Source organism: Prinia subflava, chromosome 9, assembly GCF_021018805.1.
Source record: "Prinia subflava isolate CZ2003 ecotype Zambia chromosome 9, Cam_Psub_1.2, whole genome shotgun sequence".
NCBI classification, from domain to species: Eukaryota; Metazoa; Chordata; class Aves; order Passeriformes; family Cisticolidae; genus Prinia; species Prinia subflava.
The window spans coordinates 19,907,344-19,922,480 of record NC_086255.1 but is presented as its reverse complement, the minus strand read 5'-3'; the positions used below and the strand labels follow the sequence as shown (position 1 = coordinate 19,922,480).

Sequence of the window (15,137 nt, the reverse complement as noted above, 5' to 3'; positions counted from 1 at the left end):
ATCAGAGGAGAGAGGGTAGGGTTACAGCTGCTACAAAGGAGAATGGGAAATACTTGGCTTTTTCCATCAGCAAAGTTAATTTAATGTGGAGTACACATAATGACTGGATTACCTTAGATGTAGGAGGGTTGCATCAACCTTTTGGCCAAGGCAAAGCCCTGTCTTACGGCCTGCATGTGGCTGGGCCTACTGCTCTGCCCGACATGGTTTGTATAGAACAGGAGGCTGCCGTGGCTGCCCTTGCCCAGTCTGGCCGTGGTACAGAGCCTCTGCCCCAGCCAGCCTGCGCAGCTTTGGGGGATGAGGGGCAGCCCCTGCCGCAGTACCCAGGGACATCCATGCCCTCTGGTCTACTCTTGTTCAGTTCCAGTGCCAAGGCAGAGACCAGTGCACTTCAGTTTGCCTGAATTATCCAGGACTGGGAGCTTGCTCCAAGCTGTGCCCTGGTTCTCGCTGAGGGGAGAACCTCCTCCCTCTCCTGCCAGCTGAGGGCAGGGCGCGGCCCCGCCGCGCTGGTTCCTGGGGGGCAGTGAGGGCTCCGCCACCCCACAACATCGCTCCCCTCAGCTGTGCCGCCCCCGGGCCGGCCCCACGGAGCTCTCCATGGTGGCCGCCGGCCCCCGCCTGCGCGGGGTCGCCGGGGGCCGGGCCATCGGTCGCACCGCCCCCTCAGCCCCGGCCTGGCGCCCGCCCGTCCCGGGACGGGGGCGTTCCGGCCGCCTCGGCCGCCTCCGCCTGCTGTCCGGGGCGCGCCGGGAGGCGCCGGGCCGCATTCCCCGCCCCGCCCCGCGCCGCCGGCCCGGCTCGGGCGGGAGTCTCGCCGCGGTCCCGGTTGGGGCCGGGAGCTCCGCGCGCTCCCGCGGTGCCCGGCGGGCGGCGGCGCGGTGCATGCCGGGCCCGGGGCGGACCGTCCCCGCGCTGCGCCAGGAGCCGCGAGCCGCGCCCGCCGCCATGTTCCGCCGGGCCGCCGCCGCCCGGCGCCTGTAGCCGCCCCCGCCCGCCCCGCCGCGCCCCGCCAGCCGCCGGCGGAGGGGCGGACGAAGGCGCTGCCGCGCCCAGCAGCCGCCGCCGGAGCCCGGCAGCGCCCAGCGATGTCCGCCAAGGAGGGGAGCAAGGTGCTGCTGCTGACGCCCCACGCCACCAGCGAGCGCGCCGTCAAGGGTGAGCGTCCCGCTGCCCGCAGAGGGAACATGGCTGCGCGGCGGGGCCGCGAACCCCGCCCGAGGGACGGGGCCCGCCCGGAGAGGAGAGGAGAGGCGGCCCGGCCGCGGGGAGCGGTGCCCGCCATGTGCGGGCCGGGCTGCCCTGCCCGCAGGCGGGGACGGGAGGGCGGCTCGACACCGTGCGGAGGCGTGGGATGCCCGCACGGGCTCGGGAGTACCCGGGGTCGGCACTGCTGGAGCGGGGGGACGGAGCCGGGCGCGGGCGGGCCCGTGAGGGCGGCGGGGCCGCGGGTGGAAGCGGCGGCCGGGGCCTGCGGGCCTGGCGCGATCCGCCCGGACGCGCTGCCCGGAGCGTGTGCGGGGCTGGCCGCGGGCACCGCCGCGCCCCGGCCCTGCGGGGCCTTTCCGCCCTGTGCGCACGGAGAGCCCTGTAACTGCAGGCGCTGACAGCGCCGGGGAAGAGCGAGTGGGAAGGTGCTGCCGCCCGTTCTATTGGCTGCTGTTCTCAGGTTCCAGTTCTGATGGAGAAAATTCACCTTGATCTATTTATTTGTGGCCTGCCTTGGTAATCTCGTGGGAAGCTGTGAAAAGTCAAACGTTGTACTTCTTAGGAGAAAAAGGGAAGTATTTTATAGTAGATACATCCATTTAGGATGGTCTGGCACCAAAATGGTATAAAATAGTTCTTTTCTCTGAACCCTGTGAAGTGTGTCATTTTAGTTTTTGTGAGGAGAATAGTCCTTTGCAGCCAGAACATCCTGAAATATGTGTGTTAGACCTAAATTGATAGGTAAGGGTAGAGCATAGGTAATGCTTCAGAGAATTCCTAGGTTTACTCAAGTTGCACATGGGTTTATTTTGATCCTAGTGGTTTTCATATTGGACTGTATTTGGTGATGTCAGTGTGCACAGTTGTTATGGCAGGCCCGGCCTGTTGGAAATCACAGGTGTACACAAGCAGCCTGCTTTTAAGATTGGCATTCCTAGGAACACAGGGTCTGACGAGTTCGAAGGGGTGCAGATCTGCTTGTTTAACCTTTTATGTAACAGGGGGCCTTGAGAAATGAAAAGGATGCATTTGTCCTCAGCAGGTGTTCATTAAAGCCTTGGAATCCCATTGGATATTTTGGACATTGGCATGTTTTGTAGTAAACTGGAAAGCTTTAATTGCAGTAAGTCGTTACTCATTTTGAATTGCTTAACCTGTTGATTTGTTTGAGCAAATTGCAAGGGTGAAAGTAGAAAATGTTAAAATCAGTCTATTGAAAACCTGTTCTCCTTAGTGCTCCTTCAGTGTCTGGTGTTTAGACCTACTGAATTTTTGTACCTTTGCTGCCATTTGTGATAAGAAGTTAAGTTCTTCAAACAATATAAAAGAATTAATAATAAGTGATCAGATACTTTGGAACACAGTGGAAAACCTGCTGGTTTCCAATCACTTAATAATTCAGCTTGTTAAATGTGACCTACGCATCTGGTTGTTTAAAACTGTAGTTAAGACTTCCTTCATTCTAAGCAGAATTGCAGAATTACTGCCTGAGTTTACTTCTTTGAACATGGATGTTAGGATGCAGAACTATTGTAAAGGTAATCAGTCTTGGATGGCCTCATCTGACAGAATCAGAAGCAGTTCATGTAGCAGCATTTTTCTGTACCTTCTGTTGACCTGTCCTGTCCGTCCCTATCGTGCTGAATCACTGGCTCTGGAGAAAGCCTGGCCAGTTGTGCCAAGCTGTCTGTGTTATTGATACGAAGGGCATCCTGCTTTGGTTTCTCCTCCCCCATTAGGTGCAGTGCAGTTGGAAATATTTTTTTAGACGGTGACCCCAGAAGTGCACGATTGCAGGTTATGTCAGTCCTAAGTGGGAGTAGCTCTGCAATTTGTTGAAACCATGCTAAAATGTGACAACTGTGTCACATCCCTCTTCACAAACAGATGCATTGCCTCTTGCATACCAAGAAACGTTCACCATACTCTTTCCTATTATACAACAAATAGATCTTTTATAGTGTCTCATATTCTTAAGAAAGGCCACAGAGAAAATGTAGTAATGTTAGCTGGTGTATCTGTGTATTGGTCCATATTTCAGCTTTCATGCTCTCTATATACTGTGTCTTTTGGGGAGAAAATTTGAATTCAGGACCTAAAGCTTGCTGTTATTTGCATTGTTTATCTTGATTTTAATTAAGTTTTATTTTCTTCACTGGAAGAGAGGGATAAAGAACAGATTCAATTAAATTTCAGAGGCTGTGAGCAATTGAATTCTTTACCGTGTTAGCAGAAATAGGCAAGAGATGCTCACCCAAGAAGAAATGATAGAATTACTGTATCATCACTAACTAATCTTTTCTAATAAGGTAGAATAATGATTAGGATGTGTCTCCCCTTCATATTTGGACTTGCATATTCAGCAGTTGATGGGAAGTACAAATATGTAGAGAAGTATCTGAAAGGCTCTCAGATGTATTATGTCATATCAGATAGATATATGTAAAATAAATATAATAATAGCTTTAAATATGCAGTCTAGTGGTGTTGTCAGGCGTATCTTTCCAAGTATGAATTGTCTCATCAAAGGTCATTGGTTGCTTTTAAAATGTGTAAAAAGCTCTAATTTTCTTTTACCTGGATAAGTTAAATTGCCTAAGTAATTTGTATTTACAGAGTTTCCTATAAATTAATGGTTAGCTATGGAACTGAACCGCTGTCTAAAGTCAGCTTATGGCATTTGGTTCCCAAAAGGTGTCTTGTTACTTTTTTTAGTAACAAGTTAAAAGGCTTTTGTTACTTTTTTTTTTTCCCAAATAGGGATGAGAAAATGTACCTCGCTGTTTTCTAAGGCACCCTCTCCATCTCAGAAGGATATTTAGTGTTTTAATGTCTTATGGAACAAAGCAGTTCCCTTTGTTATGTTCAGTCAAAATGTTTTTTTCCATCAACTGCTCTTGATACTTAAATGCTGTGTCTGTTCTTTGGGTTTGCCTTTCTTTTTGGGTGACAATTGGCTGACTTCAGTCAACTTGCCTCACCTCTGAGCACATGTGCCTTTGAAGCTCTGAATTTGTCAATGTATCTTTTCTCCTAAAACAACTGTTTGGCTTCCTTGCAGTGAAGTACTTTTCCCTGGTAGGGATGAAGAAATGCTTGGAAGCTCCCACTGATAGGGTGGTCCTGAGCATGGCAGTGATGAGTCTCCCTTGTCTTTTCTGTGAGAGCAAAACATCAGGGCTCCTCCGACTCACTTGAGATAGTCACACCCCAGAGCTGGAGGTTCCCGTCCTCCCAGCATTGCACTTCATCCACCGTGGGGGTTGTGAGGCCCTGGGACCCAAGCCACAGGACCTCGTCATGCTGACCTAAGGCTAAATTTGGAGATGGAAATGGAAAGATTTCAGTATTCCTTTGTTTTGGATGACAGTCATGGTACACTCTGATTGGCAGACAATCATTTTAGATATTAAATGGAAGCTTACTGAAACAACTCTTTAGAGAAACCCAAAGAAATGTAACTCATATCATTGAGCAAGCAGGCTCCCAAATTAAGGCTCTTATAGCTACTTTTGAATGATTTACACCCATGTAAGGAGAAAAAGAAATCATTGCAGTATTTAAATTTATAATTCAGAGTCTCATTTTTAAAAAAGGAAAAAGGTTAAAAGTTGACAGGCTGCATGGAACCTGTTTTAAAAGTTTTGTGAAGCACTTATACTGCTGGCCAGAAATTATTCTAAGATGATCCAGAAAAGCAGCAGTGCGAAGAGAGTATTAGAGAGTCATATAAAAATAAAAAAATTAAAAATCACAGTTTTGTTTTGGAGGAGAGACAATGGAATGGAACTGAATTCTGACAAGTAAGTGTTTGGTCTTTTTTGTTGATTCAGGGGGTGTTTAGAGTGGATAAATCTTGAAATAACAACAACAACAAAACCCGAAAAAACCCACCCAAAAATGGAAGCCTGCTTCAATTTCAGTAGGGCAAATTGGCAGTTGAGGGTTGGGAAGGTAAGGCCAGAGCACAAAGATCTGGCAACTGCTCTCATGTGTGTTTATTGTTTAAGGAACTAAGGACTCTTTTGCACATGAGTCAGTTCTTATTGCTGAACGGATCAAAGAATTCTCTCATTGAAATGTGAGTGTTTCAAAATGTATCTATAGAAGAAATGTTCCCAGAAAGTATCTCGGGATCAGAAGATACTTGCCTGGCGGCTTTGAAGGAATTCTTTGGCGATTTTGGGTACAAAGTTGTGGGTTTATTTTCCATGGCCTGTGGCATAACTCATCTTCTGAGTCTGAGAGATGGAGCATGGCAGAATTTTTTTAAAAAATCTAGATTTAACTGGACAACTGTAGATCAATAAGTGTAATTTGAACAGATTCATAGCACTTGTCAGAAAGAGTGGCCTAACTATATCCCCAGGAAATACAGTGTTAAAGAGGAGTTGGTACAATTTTCATAGACGAAAATCAAGAGAAATTGTTAGAATATTTTGAAGAAGCCAGTGAGCTTTTTGATCCAGGCAAAACTATTCATCATGTGAAGACTTCATTGAAGTCTTTAAAGTAAGCAGGAGAGGAAATATCCTCTTCTGGATCAAAATTAGTTAGGAGAAAAAGGATGTTAATAGGTGATAAACTCCTATGGTGGAGGGAGATTAGCATCTGTCATCTGTGCTCTTTAAATATGTTGACAAGTTCTTTAGAAAACAGAGTGAATGGCAAATGGGAACCCTTATCCAGGACAGCAAACAGCCAGATATGCTTCAGTAAGCTCTTGTTAGACTGAATGCCTTGTAAAGAAGTTGTAGGAGATGCTGTTAAGAGAAAGACAGAGCAGACTCTACAAAGGACAGAGCAATTCTTTCTTAAACAGAAGGCAGTGAACTTGGGAAAGAAATATTAGGATCTGTATGGATAATATTCTGAAAATCTTAATGCAGTGGCAGTCAACTGGTCTGATGAGAATTCAGGGAGTATTAGATGACCAATTTAGAAAAAAGAGATTGCACCATCATGCCACTTTATGTATGCTGTGTTATATATGCATCTTGAACAACAGCACATAATTTTGTTCTGTCTTCCTGATTTTTTTCTTTATCTAAAGAAATGCTCAGAGGCACAGAATGGCTTTTGGGCAAGGTGGAATGACAAAGATGACAAGTCTGACTTGGAAAAGGGGTGGTCAAATAGGGGATATAGTAAGATATTTCTTACCTTATGAATGGTATTTAATGGAAAAGTTGAATAGGAAGCAACTGTAAATTCTTGTATCCCTGTGAAAAGGAGAAATGCAGCAAATAGAAAAGGTGAAATACCTTCTTATATAATATGTAATTCAAATTGTGGAATTCGTAGCAGTAAGGTGCGGTGGAGGCAAAAACTATGAAAATGTCTATTCAGAATCTGGACAAAATAGTGGAAAACAGTTCTAGCAGTGGTCATGAGCATGGTGGTCTGGATGAAACTCTAGAGAAAATCCATAAACCACTCAAGAGCAGAGTATGGAGAGGAGAAGACTTCCATCATTGTCAGAAGTGCATTTAAGCACTAAGTAATCTTCTGGCATAGCACAGTATGGCCATTTTAATGGCAGGAGTATCTTTAAATAGTTTTCAATCAAATAATTGTATTTTTCCTGTGAGTAACTTCCAAAAACATTAACCAAGTTAACTGAAAAACTACACAGGATAAATGATGAATGAGTGCAGCGTGGCATACAAGACACAGCCACAGTTTAATTTGAGATTTAAAATTCTGTGAAACTTTTGAGACTGCAAGTACCTGGTAAGTAAGGGTGAAATAAATAGTACCTTCTGTGCTGTTGGAGTGTTTCAAGGTTTACAGGGCCATTTTTTCTTGCTTCTAGAATGCTGGCTAACACAGCAGGAACCTTGCAGTCAAAGAAACTTTGGAATAGTTCTGGTATTTGCAAGAAACTGACATTGCTGTATCTGCTTTCCTGCTTGAGGTGGATAGGGTAACTTGTGGTTTTGGTCAGCTTTTGACTGTAGTTTTCTGATTTCAGTAGATGCAGCTATGTATTTGTGCTTATCTAGTATTTTTAAGGTTGCTGGTCCACAGACCATCTGTGATGCCTTTATGCTAATTCTTTTCAAATCTGTTCTGCCAATGCAGAAGAATAATTGGATATGTTCTGTCCTCATAGCAGTTATGGGTGCTGCATCTTTTTCTTCTGTGGAGATGCTGGCAGAGGTGTGAAAACTCCAGGGACAAACTGAAAGCTGTAAGTAGGTGTTAGGCTTTGTGATTCTTCTGAGTGATAATACATAGACAGCAATGCATTTATAAAACTGAAAGACCACAAAAGGTGACTAAACGACAGAAAAACCACAGCCATGTTGCTATCATGGTAAACCTGCTGAGAAAATGAAGGATGCTGGCCTTCCTTTTCATAGAACACCATGCTTGTATTGCTGCATGATACACTTGGTGGAAACAAACATTATGTATACTGTTTCATGTATACCTATCACCAAAGCAATGAATTCTTTGCAAACAGAATGTCAGTGTTTAGTAACCTTAGCAATGTGAGGTGAGACTTTATCTAAGAAATCAAAAACATTCATGAAACAGAAAATGTGACCTGGGATATTGAGAGAAAACTAAATGAATGAAATATGCCATGGGCTCCTGATGAGAGAGGAAAAATGGCCAATTTTCTTTCACTCTCAGAGAAAAAGAATTATTTTACGGTCATGAGGACAGAAACAATTTTGCATCTGAAAGTACAGTACCTCGTATGGTTGATCCCTAACGCTTTTTCTTACATTAGTCTAAAGGCTTTGATCTTGTCTAGTTTCCTGAGCCTGTTCCAACAGGGTGTCTCTTGATAGAAACCAGATTTAACTGAGGTTATTACAGTGGGCATATATATCAGTGTGGTTTAAATTTGCAGTATCTACATGTAAGATTTTATTAGCAGCTACTGTTGTATTTAGTTATTAGGCAGTGTGAGATCTGCGTTGGGTCTGGAAGTAGCGTGTTTGTGTTGGTTGCCATATTGCACCTCTCAGCAGGGATTATTATACTGGGTAAAGTGCCACACTAATGTAGTTTTTCTTCTTTGAACTTCTTACTACGTCCCGGGAATTTATCCCTTCAGATTGGTGCTAAGCTTTGAATCTTTAGCATGCTTTATTGTAAAGTATCAATGTACCCAGAGGCTTGCAGGAAGTCAGTGTAGAACTAGGTTTACAGGTTTTCTTTCTGTATCTCTTATTAGTACTGCAGTATAAAGGAAAGGTGATTTTTTTCTCTTTGTTAATGCATATTCAATTAGTAATAAAAAGGCATCAAAATATTTTCATTAAGTCCCAAAAGCTGTTCACTGTTTTTTTTCCCTCAGCACTACTGTTTACATTTTTTGATCAATATATTAAAATTGCATAATCTGTATCTATTTTTAAAGTGAAATTTTGACTAGTAAGCAATGGTTTGTTTTAGGAAATCTTGTCTGTGGTTGTAAATCATGATGTGTTACATTTGTTATTAACATCTATACTTCTACTAAGAAGATATAATCTGTTATTCTGTACTGCAGTGTGTATTACTTTAGAGATTCATCTCTAGATACTCTTGCTTAGCTTGGCTGGGAATGGAAGAGGAGAATCCTTTAATGCCCAACACCATGTTATTTCCTTAGGGTAATTCCTCTTAATTACCATTCTGTTACAGTCCCGAGAGCACAGGTTGTGCACAAAGACTTTGAAACATGGATTATATTTGTGTCTTGGAACACTTCATGCTGCAATTCTTTTTCCTTAGGCTATAACATTCTATGACTACTTCATCAAAGGTTTAATTAAACCCATTAGTTTGCAGAAATTGTCTACATGCTTCAAAAATCATCATCCTTAACCTTTTAAAAGCAGTTGTAATCTTTTTCAAAGGTGTGCACTCTAATACAGGTTAGCTTTTGCTGGAACAAAACTTAAAGTATAAAATGGAAAGAAACAGTTTTTCTAAACAGTGTTACTTTTTATTAACTGGGTGATGCAGATCATGGCTAAAATCTTTAGCCATATTTTATTCTGCCTTCTCTGAAAATTATTCTTAAGATATCCTCCTTGAATAATGGGAAAATACATATAATGTGTGAAAAGGATTTTGTTAAACTCTGAGGAACTAGTTTTACATCTTCATTTTCTCATGAGGCAAATATAACTTTAGAGATGCTTAATTACTTCTCATGTCAGAGTTGTGGGTTTTGGGCATTATGGAGAACAAACCACTGGATATAGAATTTTAAATCTGAGTCTTCATAAGTATATTAATACAAATAATTTGAGACAGACCTTGACACTGGAATATAACAGCTGGTTTTTTAGCCTCTCAGAGAATACAATTTGATAGACAAACTCAAAGCTTTATTTTGTTAGTAGATATAAGAACTTTATTAAGAGAAGAAAATTTCATTTACCATGGACTTAAAACCCCTGAAATATCTGAACTTAAGGAAGAGGTCTTCTTGAATGCTGCAGCCACTGGTAGTTGTAGTAAGTTAGTAATGGTTTGCACTTAATAGAATGAGGAATGCATGGTCACCTCAACAGGTCATTCTCTGCCACATCCTGCATCTACCCCAAAAAACCTCCAAAAAGAACACAACTGTTACCTTTCACCTGAATAATACTAGGATTAGTAGATCTGAATAATACTAGGATTAATAAAGCACAGTTCTTACAAAACTGTGTCTTGGAGGTGACTTGGTTCTGGGGAGGTGTGTGAGATCTCTTAATGCTTTTGGAAGAATTAAAGCAGAAGAAATCTTCTTTGTGAGTCGTCTGCTCTCTCTTAAAAATATGAGCTCAATTTTGAATTGCTGAAGGCAGTTGTAAGCCCACAAATAATTAAAAAAGTGGGGCAAGAAAGAGCCTAAAACTAATTCATGTACAGATTGATACAAACTTCCAAATAATGTAAAAAATAACATTAAGAGAATCTGAAGGTTGAAAGTTAAGTTCAGAAAAGCAGTGAATATTAGAACTGATACTTGCAAGGTCATAATTAAGTGTTTTTAAAAATTAGATAAATTTATTTTGTTGTAATAATTAATTTCTCTTCTCAGAGCCAGATTTATTTTTTAAACAATTGTGCGTGGAACAGAAGTGATTGTCATTTGATATCTTAAATAAGTTAAGTTTATTAACATTTAGTATACATGAAATTTTAATGTTTCTGAGTGAAACTTAAATTGCTGATAAAGGAGGCTGAAGGAAAGGCACATGATTTCCCTTTTGTTAATCAAATACTTTATGTCCACAAAAAAGCAGTGAATTCATTCTACATTATGTAGAGGCACATTTTGCAGCTTCTTCCTACTTAGAATTTTTTATAAGAGGATTAGTAGACATATCTCTAGTTTATTTTCTAGAATAATTTAATTTCAGTGAATATGATTTATGCATCAGGTGTTTTATTGGTAGATTTTTACTACTCCATAAAACAGGAGGGTAGTAATGTGTTACTGGTAATGTAGAAATCGATTTAAATGAAGTCAGGGAAGTACCTAAGCATTGATTTTTGGAATGTAAAGTTTAACTTCAGAGAGTAAGAAAATAAATACGAATACTCTGTCTACAAGTGCATTCATGCTGCTAGTTCTTGTCTTCGAATAGATGTGCTCCTCCCATTTTTCTCTTTTAGCATACAGTATTTAAATGGTGAGAAACAGAATATTTTTGCTTCTGTTGTAGTTCATTCTTTCAACAGTCGTGTGCTTGAGGAGAGGACAGGGTCAGATTAGTTTTATTTCCTGTAACATCCTGAGTGCCATGACATTGCTTAGGGGCAATTTTGAAGCATCCTCGTTTTTCCATGGCTCACATCCACATTTCACTTGTGCAGTAACTGCAGTACAGACTGTCGAATGTGCTGTCTGGGCAGTTGCTGAGCCTGCTGTGGTCCCCAACCACTGCTTACTGACTCCTTTTGTTTCTAGTCTTTTGAACAGTATTGAGTCCTTTTCTTGCTAGCTTTGCATCTGTTTTGGTGGTTCTTTTTGCTTGGTTGAGGTTTTTTGGTGGGTTTTTTCCCCTGAGGCTTTGATGAAGGGATAATTTTTAATGCTTTTCAAAGTCTGAGTGACTATTAAGTGGATAATCCTGCATCACCAGTACTTCATGAGCCCTTCAGGGAATGGTGGTATATTGGAGAGAGATTATTTCCCTTGCAAAGTCAATTTTGGCTCTTCCGGATATTGCACATGTTACTATTCCTTCTCTGTTTTATAGTTTCCACAACCTTGCATAGTATAGATGGGTTTTTGGGGTTTTTTTATGCACAGATAGCACTATTCTGTCTAGACTTTAACAATGTCATAAAATTGTGTGGTGAAAAGACAAGTTTGCTGCTTGGGATAGCAGCTATTCCATGATAGATCCCCGTTCCTAGATGGACTCTTTTTCAAATAGCAGTGTCATGACTGCTGTTTCTTCCTTTTGAATTTTAGCTGTCCCTTTTCCACCAACGCATCGCTTGACATCTGAAGAAGTGTTTGACACAGATGGAAGACCAAGGGTTGACATTTTGAAAAACCACTTGATAAAGGAAGGTCGAGTGGATGAAGAAATCGCACTTAGAATCATCAATGAGGGTGCTGCAATATTACGGAGGGAAAAAACTATGATAGAAGTTGAAGCTCCAATTACAGGTAATATTTCTAGGTAATTTCATACATAATTAAATTTGAAAAAGCCAGATTTTTTCAGTAGTAGAATTTGTTTTAAAATTACTAACCCAAAATTTCTCTGTTAGTCCTACTGAATTATCCCTCACAACTGCATTTGCTTAACAGTCTGCACATCGTTTTGAAAAATGAAGGCATTAAACCTATTGAAAAAGCTAGTAGGACTGGTATTGAAATTGGGAAAAAATAAGGAAGTAGTTAAATGCTGTTGAAATATGAATTTCTAATTCCATCAATATTATAAGTAGAAATAAAGGCATCTACCTGAACTCAGGATAATTCTGAAATCTAAATATGTGAAGAGAAGCTAATTATTGTAGTTTGAAACAGATACTGTGAACTGGGATTCTTAGTGAAAAATACACCTTTATATTGGTCTGAAAGTGAGACTGGTGACTGCATGAAAAACCACATTCTTGTGAGAGTGGTGGTACTGATAAAGATTGTTTTAGCATCTTTGACACTAGGGCCAGAGCACTGGGATACAAAACTGACTTTTAGGGTTTTCTTGAATATTTTCGTAGTTTGAACAGTTCTCTTTCTGTTTGACCTGGTGAAAGGTGGAATTGGTGTCCTTTAATACTTTTATTTATTAACAGTCTAGACTCATGGAAGGAAGTTATGTTGCATGTCTGTTATTTATGATAATGAAAGTAGATTTGCTTTTTTATGTTCAAATTAGATTTTCTTTATTCTGAATGTGTTTTCTTCTAAATGGACTTATATAAAATTAGTGTCTGAAACTTCTTTTAGGGCATCAGTTTGTTATTTGTTAGTATTGGGTAAATTGAAACGTTATGTCATTATTATTGTTGACATTTTTAAAAAAAATGAACGATTGAAATTGTGGAAACTACTTAGTGGCTGACTGAGCTCAGAGTCCTTTGAAGTTCCAGATAAATTAAATTAAAATTTAAATTTGTTTAGCATTTTTATATTTCTGTATATACAGGTAATTGGTATATTGGCAACTTAAAAAGGAGGGAAGTTCTTTCAGTGTCTGAGTAGAAATCTTAAGGAAAGAGACATAAAAGAGTGCATATTCTATTTAGTCTCATTTTGTAGGTTGTGATGACAAATGGTCTACTCTACTCTAAGGGAATAACAGCCTTTAAAATGTGATGTGCCATATCCAGTATTTCTTCACAAAATTAGGACAACTTTTTTCCCCAAATATTTTCCTGATGAACTCTTAAGAAGTCAGAAGATGTCATTGTCAGTAGATAGGTGACATTTTACATCAATGAAAGACATAGTATCTCAAATTCTGGTTAATTGTTACCAGTGACACTTCATGCAGAAGTGAGAAGGCAGCTCCTGACTTCCACTGAATTGGGAACTCCCGTGGGAAAGAGGAGATAGGAGCAGTTGTCTCTTCCATGCATTTTTTAATTACTTTTTTAAAATGGTGAGATGACCTGGTTGTGCTGTGTGCTCCCTATAGACTTCCCATCTGCTGCTGTCTTTGGCACTTCTGCCTTGGGTTGCTGACCACTCGTCTTTTACCTTCTCCTAAAAACACAGGAAAAATCCATTGTTGGAATAATGAACATGGTTATTTGAAGGAGAAAAGTAACTGAGCAAGGAGAAGATACGATTTTATTAAAAATTATTAGTCTGACTCAGAAACAAAAGTACACTCCCTGCTTTTTTCAAGTGGACTCAGCAAATTGTTGAGAAGCAGCAGGCATTTTCAAATACATGTACCAAGGAGAATTTGCAAAGATACCTGAGGAGTTGGGGAGGACATTAAAGAGATGCTGACAACTGAGAACTCATTGCTCAGTACATTAAATGTGTTGGAAAAATACCCCCCCAATCTTCTGGACTCAGAGCTATCATCAGTATTGTCACAGGTAGTGAAGACAGCATCTTAATGAAAAGCAAAGGGGAAACCTTCAAAAATGTCTGTTATTCCTGCTTTATACCTGCCTTTCTTCTTAATTAGAAGTACTTTGTGGCTGTTAACTGTAACTTGGTAACTTTTCCGTTACATTTTTTTAAATTAATTCGAACAAAATTTTTGCTTGCAGTGTGTGGTGATATTCATGGCCAGTTCTTTGATCTAATGAAGCTGTTTGAAGTGGGAGGATCACCTGCTAACACAAGATACCTCTTCCTCGGTGACTATGTAGACAGAGGTTATTTTAGTATAGAGGTAACTGAATATATTAATCTGTTCTGTCCTAATTTTTTATAAGCACATTTTCACATAGGTTTTCAAGTGAAATTTTAGGTCTGCTTTCCCATTTGAATGTGTTCTTCCTTGCTGTGCCTTCTGCTGTGATAAAGGCCTGTTTACAGGAGGATGTTGACCAGTCAGTCGTTTGGACTGTCCTGTTGGAATCACCAGACTTACTCATTCTTTCTCCTCTTTCTTCAGCTAGTCTTCTGAAAGTTGAATTCTGTTACATTATTATACATACTGCTGCTTGTCTGCTAAAATGTTTGTATGTTTGTGGAGAACCAGTGAGTCATGACTGCAAGGTCTTTTAATTGTTTGTAGTGTTATTATCTGTTTAATTATTATCTGATTATTTTTATAAAAGAAACTAATTTTATTTAAATAATCAAATGGGTTTTAATAATTATTAATATTTTTCTTTGCAAAAATTTTTAGAGCAATTGCAAATATCTTAGAGAGATTTCCTAAGGATGACCTCTGTTTCTGCCATTAATTTTTCAGTTACTTTGAATTCAAATAATTTTTAAACTTTCAGCATGTTTCTTAAGTGTGCTACATTTCAAAGACATTCACATCGAGTTTCAGAGCGTGGTTTTTAAGTTAAGTGCTGTTCTGGAACCAGCCTGGGGAGTACCTCAACTTGGGATCTCTTCACAGATATAAACTCTAATGGGATGGTATACCATTTGAAATAGTGGCTTGCAAGTCACAGTGAATCTTCCATTTCTGTATTAAGTGTTGCAGTTCTAATAGTATGTGGGTGTGTGCTGTGAAAGGCATCACAGTGCATTTTGGGGTTGTTAGAGATGGTAGACCAACAGCAGATGCAACAAGAACGATTGCCTCAAAGTCATCTTTAAGGAAAAATGTCAATAGACATTCCCTATTTATTTATTTGATCTTCTTTGCCTGTTCTTGATGATTACAAATAATGTAATTGTCCTTGAGAAAGGCATTTACATATCAGCTCTATATATTAATATATCAAAACCTGGTATGAAGGCTTTTCAGCTGTTACACTTAAGAAAACTTCTGAACAAAGATTGGTTTTGCATATTTTTACTGAGAAGATAAAAATTCAGT

The 15,137-nt window shown here is 40.4% G+C and overlaps 1 protein-coding gene across 10 annotated transcripts in view; it reads left to right on the top strand.

The window, feature by feature from the left end:
- Positions 1-765: 765 nt before the first annotated feature.
- PPP3CB (protein phosphatase 3 catalytic subunit beta) overlaps positions 766-15,137 on the top strand; it is a 47,185-nt gene continuing 32,813 nt past the window's right edge. For 9 of the 10 annotated variants that reach the window (XR_010081326.1, XR_010081325.1, XR_010081324.1 and 6 more), the window contains exons 1-3: positions 768-1,161; positions 11,633-11,833; positions 13,903-14,027. Coding sequence is in view for 7 of the 10 variants with exons in the window: in XM_063405830.1 (XP_063261900.1) it covers positions 1,092-1,161; positions 11,633-11,833; positions 13,903-14,027 (396 nt within the window). In the remaining 3 variants the exon portion in view is untranslated. Of the gene's footprint in view, positions 1,162-11,632; positions 11,834-13,902; positions 14,028-15,137 lie in introns of all 10 variants that reach the window. The other variant, XM_063405828.1, reaches the window with a different exon arrangement.